General features: G+C 30.6%; 1 protein-coding gene across 1 annotated transcript; it reads left to right on the top strand.

Annotated features, from left to right (window-relative positions):
• Nucleotides 1–5850: 5850 nt before the first annotated feature.
• On the top strand, nucleotides 5851–10064 carry LOC106797289 (isoprenylcysteine alpha-carbonyl methylesterase ICME). The gene is made up of 8 exons (XM_026127035.2): nucleotides 5851–5921; nucleotides 6531–6605; nucleotides 6904–6975; nucleotides 7066–7146; nucleotides 7659–7733; nucleotides 8085–8225; nucleotides 9194–9259; nucleotides 9337–10064. Exons 1-8 carry the CDS (start codon nucleotides 5851–5853, stop codon nucleotides 9533–9535), a joined length of 780 nt encoding a protein of 259 aa, XP_025982820.2. The 3' UTR covers nucleotides 9536–10064.
• Nucleotides 10065–13651: the final 3587 nt, after the last annotated feature.

Genomic DNA, 13651 nt, shown 5'->3' on the forward strand with positions numbered 1-13651 from the left:
CTACGACATGGAACTCGAAGACAAACCCTTGAGGTTGTTGTCGGGGTAGAACCACATGATGGAGGAGACATAGTGTTGCATTTGTCTCGATGCGTTCGTTGATGGCGTGAAGTTGAAGGTTCTGCTCAAGTGTGACCATAACTTCCATTGTAAGTGCATTGTCGACATATAGAAAAGAAGGTTGTGGCAACAATGAAAACGACGAGAAAGGCGAAGGAGCCTCTGGCCTAAGACTTTGTGAGAGAAAATGACAATTTAGGGAAAACAAAAAGAAAATGAAAAAATATTAATAATTTCAGTCATTTATATTTTAACGAATTGATCTAACGGTGGAAAGAAAAACTTTTCCATGGTGGGAAACATGACTCCCCACCCTAGACTTTGTCTTAATGAGAATTGGACCAAATCAAATTTTTGAAACATCTATATTTTCTACAATTTTTTTTCTCTCCCTCTACTTCTACCTCTAATAATCCTCTTTTTTATATTACCTACCCAACTAATAACTAACTTGTTGTAGTTAGTTAATAATTATTTCAATATAATCATACAATGGTTTCAGCTCCCTATCAATGTTATTTTATCACACTAATTTGATCAAATTGAATGTATGTGACAAACTATGAGACATTGCATGTCAGATAGACGTTTATCACGTCAATCAAATTTAATATTATTAGTGCAAAAAAAATTGATGTGGAGATCATTTTGATCTAAGAGATACTTTAAAAGATCAAAAGTAAACAAAATTAAACTTAAAGAAGTAAATTAAAATCAAGAATTCAATTGAAGGATAGACTAAAGATTACATTAAAAATCAATACAAGAAAGTAAGATCTATATCTAAGATATTTTTTTTCTTTAATGTGATAATTTACTTTTTCAATACAAGCAATAATAAGATCTCCATCTATGATTTATTTTCTGATGTGATATTTTACTTTTTTTATTGTTAGTAAATAGATTATAAGATTGACTTGGTGATAAAGAGGGGAAGAGAGAAAGAGGTCACAAGTTTGAATTTTTTACTAACAAAAATTAAAAAACTAATATTAGTTGTCTTTCAAAAAATTAGCTGACAGTAACCTATAAAGAATATTGTTAGTAGAAGTTCCTTTGATAATATTGTTAGATTGTTGTTTTATACTTCCTTACAAGAAAAATGACCAGAGACTATGAGTAGTTAAACTTCAATAGTATGGAATTTTAAATATAAAAATAAGACTTAAATATGTTTTTTTTATCTCTAACAAGTATTCGATTTTTGTATTTATTCTTTAATAAATTTTTGTTTTGTTTTGAGTCTCTAATAAAACAAAAAATTATCCTTGATATTTTTTTTATTCTTTGGTAAATTAGTGTATCTCATGTTTGCTTCATGATAAAAAAAATATATAGGAAAAATTAAACATTTATTAAGAATAAAAAAATATATTTAAATCTAAAAATAATTGTAATCCAAGAGTATATTAAGAAATGTGAAAACCTATTAGCATTTGTTGTCTGTCTTGAGAGTTGTACGATTGGAATAGAAATTCTGAGAGTTTTTTAATATCAGGTGGCATCGTGGGAACCGCATTATGAACTCTGAATTTAATTTATAGTTGGAGATGTTCCAAGTTACTTAAATGGATCCTAAAATTTAATTTTAGAAAATATTTCATATAGAAGAGAGACTCGAAAATTGAAGAGCGTGATTGTTTAATAGAGCAACCCATTACTTTTTAAGATTCTCTCCAATGGTGTATAAATTGTTATATAAGTTGTTGATTTAAAGTAATAAAGTGAGAAAGCAATTCCTATTGGAGTTGTCCAAATCATAAATCAAAGTAAGAAATTAAAAGAAAATCTTATTCCATTACTATTTGTGTGTTTGTTAATCAAGACACTTGTTAGTGTTACTCTTTCTAAAGCATGGAATTTTCTAGCACCAACACTCATAGCTTTTAGTAGTTCTCTTTAGCTTCATGAAACACTTGAGAGAATGAATGTGAGCTCTCCTATTGATATATTTTTATGAAAAAATATTCTCTGATATAGATTTTTCTAGAAGTTGGTTAATTTATTTAATTAAATCAATTTTTATTTAATTTTTTCTTTAAAAAATTGTCATAATTTTTTTAAGAAAATATATTTTATTTTTCCTCAAATAAAAAAACTACGATCAAAACAAACCCCCCAATCATTTTCGAGCCGTAGCAATAGCAAAAGACATTACCTGTGAGTATCGTGATCCTTCCCGAAGGACCATTCATTCGGTACTTCTTCAACAGTTGTTTGGCTTTACAACATGTTCAAAGGAAAATGGGAGCACGAGAATAAAAGGAAAACGTATTTAAGTGGTTAGTGTTATTTTGAAATATTAATAAGAATATTTTAAAAGACCAAATAATTTTTTTTTTCAGAAACAATAAATTAAACAAATTGTTTATTTCACTCTCCTTTCTATAAAACTCTTAAATAAGGTCTCTTATATTAATCGCAATCCAAACTTGTCTGTCATATACTCATATCTAAACCTATCAAAAGTGTGTTTAGTCTTTTTTTTTTCTTCCTTTTTACTTAAAGTGATTTTTATATTTTTAAGTTAAAGTTTTAATAATAAGAGTCTAAATAAAAACTAAAATATTTTTATTAGCTTTACTTTTTTAATTTCAAATACCTTTTAAGATAAAATTTATTTGGTGAAAATTTTAAATACTTTAATTTTATTAAAAAAAACTATCTAATCAATAAAAATAGTTAATTTGAATTATTTAATGATGATAAAAAAATAAAATATTCAAATCATATTTTTTAAATTTTAAATTTTTAGAAAAGTAAAAAATATTTTAATAATAATTTTTTAGCGATGACTTGTAAAGTATATATAAAATATTAATAAAAAAAATTAAATGTTGACTTACAAACGTGTGTGTATATATAGTATATGTGGATTGAATGCGATCCAAGGTAGCCATTAATGGTTTCTAATCTCCCAAAACACCAAGCTTGTGTTATTCATAGCCTCCATCACTAACTTGGAGTCGCATTCAATCCATAACTTTCTCCACCCATTATAAGATGCAATCTCGATAGCTGTGATGACCCTATAATTTCAGCAAGAGATTTCTGTGAAGACCCCATAATTTCAGCAAGAGATTTCTGGTTGCCTAAGCAACCAAGAAAATCCAACATGTGGTTTCTAAGAATCTCACCGCAACTAGCTCTTTCCGAGCATCCTTTGGCTCGGTGTTATATAGATTTAAAAAATTTACATAAAAATATATTATAATACTAAAATTATTTAAGTGAATATTTAACTTGAATCACATTTTACATTAAAAAAAATTGATCAGTCACGTTAAACTTTAAATTTTGTAATTGAAAAATAATTTTTTAATTGATAAAAATAAATTAAATTTTTTTTATCACATTTACACATTCAGTTGATTGCCATCATGAAATATATACTGAATTACTCATAATTTATCTCCATACAATTAATTCAAAATATCAATATTCATTCAAAGGCTTAAATTTTTGAATGCGTGGATGCAGAGAATCTATATCCGAGTAATTGAGATCTAGATTTCCTGCAGTTGGGAATTTCTCATATTCATGCATTTAGTTGATTACAGCTGTTAAATATAAATTGGACCACCATAATTTTTCTTGGTAAATTTAATTCAAAATATTAATATTTATTTATAGGTTCAAATTTACAAATGGTTGAACACGTGAATGTAGAGAATCCATGTTCGAGTGATCAAAGTTTGTTAAAAAAACACGGAGTTTATTTAAATTGAAGAAGAATATTTTATGACTTTTTGATAGGTTTTTATATTTTTAACGTATTAATTAATTTTTACTGGAAAATGCGGGACAAACAGTTTGCCACTTGGAACAAATTCAATGCTTGCTTGTCTTGTCGGAAGTGGCTTACCTAACTTGGCAAGTCAGTCTGCAAATATCGCTATCTCTAGCTACTAACCCAGCATAGCATACGTTGTAAATTAAATTAATCAGTAGTATATTTACCTACAAGTAATTGGTTGGATTAGATTTGATTCTCTTAAATAAATTTTAAATTTTGTGAATCGAAAAAAGTTAAAAGAAGGGTTAAAAATAAAATCAGTGGTATATTTTCCATGAAGTATAAAATAAATTTTTGTGGTCATTGTAAATTTGTAATAAGGGAGGTGTTACTTTTCTGAATTGGGTCACTTGATACTTAATAGGCTTTTTTACCAGTTTTTTTTATAAAAAAAAAAAACTATTTATCTAACTAGGTTGGTCAAATAACTATATATCATTCTGGATGATTTTCATCATGTTATACATCCTCTCTTTTAAGTTTTCTTTTTTATTTTAAGTCTAAAGGTCTTCTCCTTAAATGACTCTGGAAAAAGGGCAAAGTCATGAAATATATATAGAAAAAAGTTTTAATATGAATTCTCTACCATCAATTTCTATATTTCTATAGGGTAAAATATCAAATTTTCAAGGAAAGTTTTTTATATATTTAATTTGTTTTTGAAATGGTTGAAATAAAATAAGTGTGTTATGTCTTTGGTCGATTGAGACCCCACTAGTACCTTTTGTGTTATCCATGTCTTATCCAAATTTTCACTTCACCTCACCCACAAAACACTGTATAAAAATATATCACATGACTATACCATATGATTTATTGTTCTCTCTCCTTAACTTGAGGATTAAGCTAGTTGTTCCCAGTTTCTTTTATCTGGTTTACTTCTGAAACGAAGAATAGAAAGAGCTTACATGTTTAAATTATATATTACTTATCGGTTTCGTTCTACCCTCTGTGATTGTCACAATGGTCACTTAGGTGGTGTTTGTCCAACTTATTTTTAGTGTTTCATCTTCGTAAAAGGAAAAGATGGTCAACATTATTTATATAAGTTTTTAAAGAATAAATAACTTATTTCTTAGAAGATATCACGAGAATAAGAAGTTTTTGAAGGGGCGTTTAGGAAATTTATATAGAGCTCTTTTAAATCGGACCTTCAAATGTTATATATATAAAAGAGTAACTATGAATAAGGGAATCTCTCCTCCGTATAAATAACATTACTAAAAAAGGATGATTCCTGAAAATGTTTTTAATCAGTTTTTCATAAAAAAAAGTTCAAAGAAAGGATGTGGAATCTTATTTTCCAAGTTTATTTTTATTTTACTATAATAAAAATATCATATTATTCTTTATTAAATTACATAATATGGTAAATAATTAAAACAATGATAAAAATATGTGTAACTAATAGATTATAAAAATTTTCAATGATTAATTAAATAAATTTTATTCATTCTTAGAAAATATGATTCATAGGATTCATAATTCCGAAGAATCGTCATATATATTCCTGGGAATAAAATAACTTCTCCCTTACCAATGCCCTCAAAGAAATATGCGAAAGAAAAGAAAACCAAAATCATTTTAGGTATCACTTTTAGAAGTTACAAGGTTGACTTGGTGATGGAAGGGATAAAGGAGGAGGAAAAGGTGGTAGGTTTGAATCTCTCATACTGAAAAAAATAAACAACTGACCGATCAAAATAAATAAATAAATAAATTTAAGCTTGACTATTTAAGTTGTTATTATAAAGGGAAAAAAAGGAATGTACACTTTCAGTTTGTGAGTTCAGCGTCAATTTGAATATTTAAGAATTGTGGAGTTGTTGCAAATGACATCGCTATTTTCAAGTTGCTTAACTTTGTTAAGTTGTATTGTGAGGCTTGTGACGCGATCTAACCAAAAACTATATTGAAGTTTGAAGTGTTTGCTTTCATTTTATAGTGTTATTTCGAGTAAGTAGTCAGTAGTTACTGTCATCATAAATGCTTTCATGGATAGTTGGGATTGTTTATTGGAGGAGAATAGCCGTTGGTTTTTGTTTATTCAGAACTCTGTCAAGAGGTGTAATAAAAGGCTTTTTTTCTATAAAAAAAAAGAAGGGTTAACTTCAGATTCAGCTTATTTTGAGATAAAAAGTTTTTTTTTCTAGAAATTTTCTTAATTATTTTCAAACTTATGCTAAAATAAGTTGCTTAAATATACTTGTGTTTATGCAAGAATGAAATTTTAATAGTTTATTATAATTAATTTAGTAAAAAAATGATTATAAAATCAGATACCGCCTAAGCTGTTTTTATTGTTTCTAAAACATGATTTTCATAAGCTTCAGTTTCTATCTTAACAAAATGATGGAAAAATAACTCAGGTTTCTGAAATTGCGTTTTAAGTGCTTATTACAGTAGACAAGCTCATATACATAATTGCTGAGTTCTCAACCTGCTTCTGAAAAGTCATGTGATAATATATAAAAGGTAGCAAAACTGAGAACTTATATGAACTGTGTTATATACCCGTATAGCATTCTTTGTAATTATTAGGCTAAATAATCTAAATATAAGCTCACTTAAATGTAGTTTGAGTACTTGGTTCAGATTATTTTATAGGAGTAATTGCTTATATTGTGGATTGTGCCTTGTGGCTTGTCTGATTTTCTGTTGATACATTGTTCAGGATTGGTTACCGTTGGATTACACAATTACTTGCCCTTGGATGTTATGCAATGCTACTTATGCCCGGTTTTTTACAAGTTTTGTTTAATATAATTGTGTTTTTCTCCTTTCTTATTTCTAGTAATGACAAATGTCAAGCTTTGTGAATTTACCTTGAAAGCTTCGGATTTATGGATATAGCGCTTCATATATTTTCTTATGTGTTGTGTTTATCTAATACTCAATGATACTTAGCTCTTCTATATTGCATGTTGCTTTCTCTCCTTCCACTTGGGAAGGTGTAGAAATCTTCACACAAATTTGTATACAGCAACATTAATAGAAAATGGATCTTTTGTTTATTTGTTTTCTCTCTCTTACTGTTGACTTTCTGCAGTTGCATATTACTATTTCTTCACAAGCAAAGTAAAGCGAAGCATTGTTTATGGAGATCAGCCTAGAAACAGGTAAATTAAAAAACTGGTAAATCTATCTAGTAATGTTGGTCATTTGATGTATTGTGTGTCTAATAATCTTGTAAAATTGTGGTTTTGAAGGTTGGATCTGTATCTACCCGCCAATATTGGTGAACCTAAGCCAGTTTTGATATTTGTAACTGGGGGAGCATGGATTATTGGGTGAGTGATTTGAAATGTCTACGAGTCTACACAGTTTTGCTTGAATTCATGTGTTGATTTACTCTATGTATAATGTTGATTCTTATACAGCACACTGCAGGTGAATATATAAGAATGAACTCTGGCTCAACTGACTTATGTTGCTATTTCAAATTTGGAAAATAACCTTTTCAGGTGCCAAGTAGTTTTGTAGTCCGTGTCTCAAGTCTTCAACTAAAAATAACTGCATGTTGTAGATATTATGTTGAAACCTACAACAGAGTTCTTGGGTGTATGGGGGATAACAAAATATACAAGTGGATTAAGGAGTATACCATACCAGGCGAGGTGTTTGAAATTGAATTTTAAAAATTCAGACTGACTTGTAGAAATTGACTTTGTGGTGCCAAAAATAATTAGTCTCCAGCACCATGACATGGCTGCAATTTAGTTGTGTGTGTGTGTGTATTTCCTGAATTCATTGAACTTTTATCTTTTAAAAATGAAATGATTTTGGTTGGATTTTGATTTAGGTATAAAGCATGGGGCTCCCTTTTAGGACTACAGTTGGCAGAAAGAGGCATTATAGTGGCATGCATTGATTACAGGTACCTGGTCTCAGTTCAAGCAGTGCAAGATTGAGTCTACAATTTACTTTTGGTCTGACTTGCTCTATGTTTGAGGTATTCTGATAGGCAAACTTGGTGCTTTTTATAATAGTCTATTTCCAGAACATTGAGTCTGGGAAATTCATAAATCATAACTACGAGGATGCTTGCATCACACTGTGTCCTAAACTTAATGGTGTCTAGTGGTGTATATCTTAATTGAATTATTTGTTATTTTTAAAAAAGTTAAAAATATAGAACATCACATTTAGTATAAGCATCTTTGTAATTGATATCTATAGACATTGAACTGAGATTTATCTTTTCCTTTTTTTTGTTACTATGTAATAGGATTTATCTAATGGGGCAATCTGCTGATGCTCATATTTCTTCTTGTGCTTTACTGGAGCAAGCAGCCAGAGAATCGGAAAAAGTAGAGAGTGTTCCTTGGAGCATTTCCCAGTTAAAAGCTTATCTTGGTTTATCTGGAGGGTAAGACACTGGCTGGAGTTTCATGCTTGTCTTAAATTATGTAGAAATGGTCAATTTCAATAATATAAGTATAACCTTGTTCATTCAGGATTGTCTAGAAAACATCGATGCAGTTCCTTCATACAATTTTGTGTTAATATTTTGATGTTATTTGTTATACAAAGATGCCTCTTAAGCTTAATGGAAAATTTAACTGTGCAATCATATGATCAATGTTGCTTTAATTATGGTGCTGAATGGTGGGCAATAAAGTGCTAACAAGAGCATAAGATGTGTTGCGCAGATGAAATGTTGCATTGGATGAGTGGTCACACTAGAAAAGATAAGAGAGAAATTATGAGTTGCTTTTATTCAGGAAAAATGGTAGAATCAGGCCTATAATAGCTTGGACACAAGAAAAGAATACCAATAGAAGCCCCAATTATAAGAGTTGATCAAATTGAGGATAGCCCAATAAAAGGTAGATTAGACTAAGAAAAACTCCCAAGTGAAAACAGTAGAAAAGGATTTAAAAATAAATGGACTGTTTGAAGAATTGGTTTTTCGCAAAAGACAATGACATTGTTTGATCCATGAGCCAACCTTGCCCAGTAGGAAAAGGCTCTGATCTTTGTTGTTAAGAGGGTAACTTTTGATGGATGTTAATGGTGATGGTGATGTCCATCAAGCCTAGTTTCGCAAAATGCACCCATTTAGAGCAGCAAAATATTATTCCATATGCTTACAGTGATGAGAAATTGGTGGTCTCTTGGTGTAATGTGTAATCTCTTGCATGTTTCCGTATTTTTTTTTTTTCATTTTACTTTTGCTTTTTCCAAGTCAAAGAGATTAAAATTGAGAGAGAGAAAGGTTTCAGGCTTGTTTTGTGTGAAGAGATCACTTATGATTGCTTCTGAATCATGCTCCCTGATCAATTGGTCTAGAGTTTTTAAGGATAATCTATTAACCCCTTCAACACATGTCTGCAGATACAACTTACTGGATTTAGTGGATCACTTCCACAATCGAGGCTTGGATCGTTCGATTTTCTTAAGGTGTGTCCTGAATAACCGAGTTTTGTTACAACTATGAGCTATTGTTTTTCCCTCCTTATAACTGATTATCATTGCAGCATAATGGAAGGTGAAAATTCTTTGAAGGAATTTTCTCCTGAAATCAAAATTCAAGATCCATGCCTCAAATCTTCCATTCCTCACTTCCCCCCTGTATATCTGGTCCATGGAACTGCAGATTATTCCATACCATCAGTTGCCAGGTTAGTGTATAGACTTGAAATTCATTGGTGGTTATATTATTTTTTACTTAATTGAAGGAAACTACTTAAGGTTTCAATTATATACATATAAGCTGTATTTTCATGCTATAAGTATAAATAAAACCTGATGACTGTTATGCCGTAAAGATTGAACAAAGTGTTAGGTTGACTGTCATATGCCTAACTCAACCCTCTTTCAATTTTGGCTTGAGAGTTGGGACTGACTATGTAAGGATTGGCAACTAAGCACATCATAGGAAGAGTTTGATGATCACTAGTTATCATAAAATTAAATATCTTTTATGACATTGTGGGACGTGCTTTCTTTGTCTACACTACTTGTGTTATTTGTATGGATTAGTAAATTAAACTATGGAATGCTATAATTTACTCTTATAAATGAAAAATTCATTGATAAATTTCTTTGCTAGACTTGAAAATATTTATGTCAAAAAGTCTGGCATTCATTACACTTTTGTCTACAGATAGAGGATGCTAGAACACAATGTTCTGATAGGATGTGACATTGGGATATATGTTTCTATATTAATTGTATGAAGGAGTCTTGGACGACCTTGTTTTGAGCCGAGATAATTTTATTATTTATTTGGACAAATTCTATTATGATGTTAGAAAAATGAATGTAAATCTTTTATCCTTTAAAATATTTTTATTTAAATATGTTTTAAAATTTTAATTAATTCTGCATTTCTATTTCTTTTATTATTAATACATATATGTGTGGGGTAGAGGGTGTCACATTAATCATTATGGAAAGATGGTTCACTAGAGAGTCGAGACGACTTATGTGACTACGCAATCATTGAGGCATAAGTCATGTGTTATGTGATAAAATGAAGGACTTAAACCATTTGTCTTTTTATTATTTCTATGATCATATATGACAACTTCTCTATGAGAAATATATCATACATGATACATCAATACAAGTTAAGAGGAAATCTTCCAGTAGATGACTATTAATTTAATGATTTATATATCTTTTTGGTCTTTGTAATATTTTTTTTACTTTAATTATTTTTTCAAAATAGTCCTTATAATTTTTTTTCCTTGTTATTTTATTCTAGTCTTAGTAATTTTTTTAATCCTTATAATATTTTTTTATTTTGAATTATTCTTTTTAAATAAATATTTGATAAGACAAAGCAAATGATAGGACTAAAATAGACAAATATTTATGATTAATTAGTTATTTAATTTTAATCTTTTTCCAATTTGGTTAAATCCAAGTAATTACTTGCTCACCTTATAAAACTTTACAAGAGTTGTTATTGATCCCAACCTACTTTGCTCTTTACCCCAACCTCCCAACAAAAAAGTCCATTTTGTCTATCCCTCTTTTTCCTTCCTCTTTCCTGTTGGACATTTTAGTGTAATTGATCTCTTTATTATGTTAAAATAAGAGTGCACGCTTGTTTTAATGTAATAACGAGATGTTCGGTTTAGGCAAAGGTTGGAAGTTACATGGAAGTTACTAAAACTTCCATTAACGACAATTTTTAAAAATAAATAACTTCCATCAACCGCCAAAAACCACCTGTTCTTTGATTATAAATAATCATCCTGGTTCAGAAAGCATAACATGTGAAAAACTCACAAGACCAAAACAAAACTCTTGAATTATAATCTTCTGATTTTATCCGATTGAACAATTTTGGTTGAACCCCGAAATTTGATTCAATCTGAAAGTGTTTATACACGACTTCAGATTTATCCAGGATTATCTCGATTTTCAAAATTAACCAACAAAAGATTGAATCAAATCTTTCGAGATGACGAACGATGGTTCGAAGATGACAAGCAAGTTTGCGAAGTTGGACAAGTTTGAAGGGCAGGATTTCAGAAGATGGCAGAAGAAGATGCACTTTCTCTTGACAACATTGAATGTGGTGTATGTGCTGAGTACACCGATGCCGGTGTATATGGAAGACGAAACTCTGGATCAAACAAGGAAGCGTTCGAAATGGGAGAACGACGATTACATTTGTCGTGGACACATTCTGAACGGTATGTCTGACTCTCTCTTTGATATTTATCAAAATGTTGAGTCTGCTAAGGAATTATGGGACTCTCTTGAATCCAAGTATATGGCAGAAGATGCCTCAAGTAACAAATTCTTAGTTAGTAATTTCTTTAATTACAAAATGATTGATTCGAGGCCTGTTATGGAACAATATAATGAACTGCTGCGGATTTTGGGTCAGTTTACTCAACATGATTTGAAAATGGATGAATCCATTGCAGTTTCATCTATAATTGATAAACTGCCTTCTTCTTGGAAAGACTTCAAGCATACCTTGAAACATAAGAAGGAAGAGTTGACTTTGGTTCAACTCGGTAGTCATTTCATGATTGAGGAGTCGCTGAGGGCTTAGGAAATTGACAAAGTCAATGATAAAAACGTAGCAGGTTCCTCTTCCGTTAATATGGTAGAGGAAAGTGGAACAATTAAGCAAAATTATAATGCTAAAGGTAACAAACGAAAATTTCAAGGAAATAAGAACAAAGGTCCAAACAAACAGACAAAATTGTCATGTTGGAAGTGTGGGAAACCTGGTCATTTAAAGAGGGATTGCCGGGTGTTCAAAGGAAAGAACAAGGCTGGTCCAAGTGGGTCTAATGATCCTGAAAAGCAACAAGGTCAGATTGTAGTGAATAATTTTAATTCGAATACGAATTCAAATTATGTATCACTAATATCTGATGCATTCTATGTGCAGGATGACGACGTTGCTTGGTGGTTTGATTCGGGAGCAACAAGCCATGTGTGCAAAGATCGTCGTTGGTTCAAGGAATTTAGACCAATCGATGATGGCTCTATTGTGAAGATGGGCAATGTTGCAACTGAACCAATCCTAGGATTAGGTTGTGTGAATTTAGTTTTTACTTCCGGAAAAAGTTTGTATTTGGATAATGTCTTATTTGTACCTGGTATTCGTAAGAACTTATTGTCTGGTATGGTTTTAAATAATTGTGGTTTCAAGCAAGTACTTGAAAGTAACAAGTACATCTTGTCAAGACATGGTTCGTTTGTTGGATTTGGTTATCGTTGTAATGGAATGTTTAAATTAAACATTGATGTTCCTTTTGTTCATGAATCTGTTTGTATGGCCTTGTGTAGTTCTATAACTAATATGACAAAATCAGAAATTTGGCATGCTAGATTAGGACATGTTCATTACAAAAGATTAAAAGATATGTCAAAAACAAGTATGATTCCTCCTTTTGATATGAACATTGAAAAATGCAAAACTTGCATGTTGACCAAGATCACTAGGAAACCTTTTAAGGATGTTAAAAGTGAGACTAAAGTCTTAGACCTTATTCATAGTGATTTGTGTGATTTGCATGCTACTCCATCATTAGGTCATAAAAAATATCTTGTTACTTTTATTGATGATGCATCAAGGTATTGTTATGTATATTTATCAAATACAAAAGATGAAGCTCTTGATAAATTTAAAATTTATAAGAAAGAGGTAGAACTTCATCAAAATGGGCTAATCAAAACTCTTCGTACGGATAGGGGAGGTGAGTATTATGATCCGGTTTATTTTCAATCTACTGGAATAATACATCAAACTACAGCTCCCTATACACCACAACAGAATGGTGTAGTCGAAAGGAAGACTAGAACCTTGAAAGAAATGGTGAATTCCATGTTATCCTATTCGGGTTTAAGTGAAGGATTTTGGGGTGAGGCTATGTTGACAGCCTGTTACTTGTTGAACCGAATTCCTAACAAAAGGAATAAGGTTACCCCATATGAACTTTGGCACAAAAAGACACCAAATTTGAGTTATCTCAAAATTTGGGGATGTAGGGCTGTAGTCAGGCTTACAGAACCTAAAAGGAAAACCATAGGTGAAAGAGGTATAGATTGCATATTTATTGGATATGCTGAACATTCTAAAGTATATAGATTCTATGTGCTAGAATCTAATGATTCTATTGCTGTGAACTCGGTTATAGAGTCACGGGATGCTATCTTTGATGAACAAAGGTTTACATCTATACCTAGGCCAAAGGACATGAATTCCATGTCGAAAGTCTCAGTTAATATTGAGGATATACCTTTAACTAGTACTGAAACTAGAAAGAGTACGAGAGTAAGAAAAGCTAAGTCATTTGGTGATGACTTTCAACTCTA

Source organism: Glycine max, chromosome 19 (assembly GCF_000004515.6).
Source record: "Glycine max cultivar Williams 82 chromosome 19, Glycine_max_v4.0, whole genome shotgun sequence".
NCBI classification, from domain to species: Eukaryota; Viridiplantae; Streptophyta; class Magnoliopsida; order Fabales; family Fabaceae; genus Glycine; species Glycine max.

What these genes read in the sequence shown, in the direction of transcription:
- LOC106797289 (XM_026127035.2), top strand. Translation starts at nt 5,851, where the DNA reads ATGGATAGTTGGGATTGTTTATTGGAGGAGAATAGCCGTTGGTTTTTG. An exon ending in GGAGATCAGCCTAGAAACAG is followed by an intron (nt 6,976 to 7,065) that starts GTAAATTAAAAA and finishes GTGGTTTTGAAG; the next exon opens with GTTGGATCTGTATCTACCCG. An exon ending in TATCTTGGTTTATCTGGAGG is followed by an intron (nt 8,226 to 9,193) that starts GTAAGACACTGG and finishes ACATGTCTGCAG; the next exon opens with ATACAACTTACTGGATTTAG.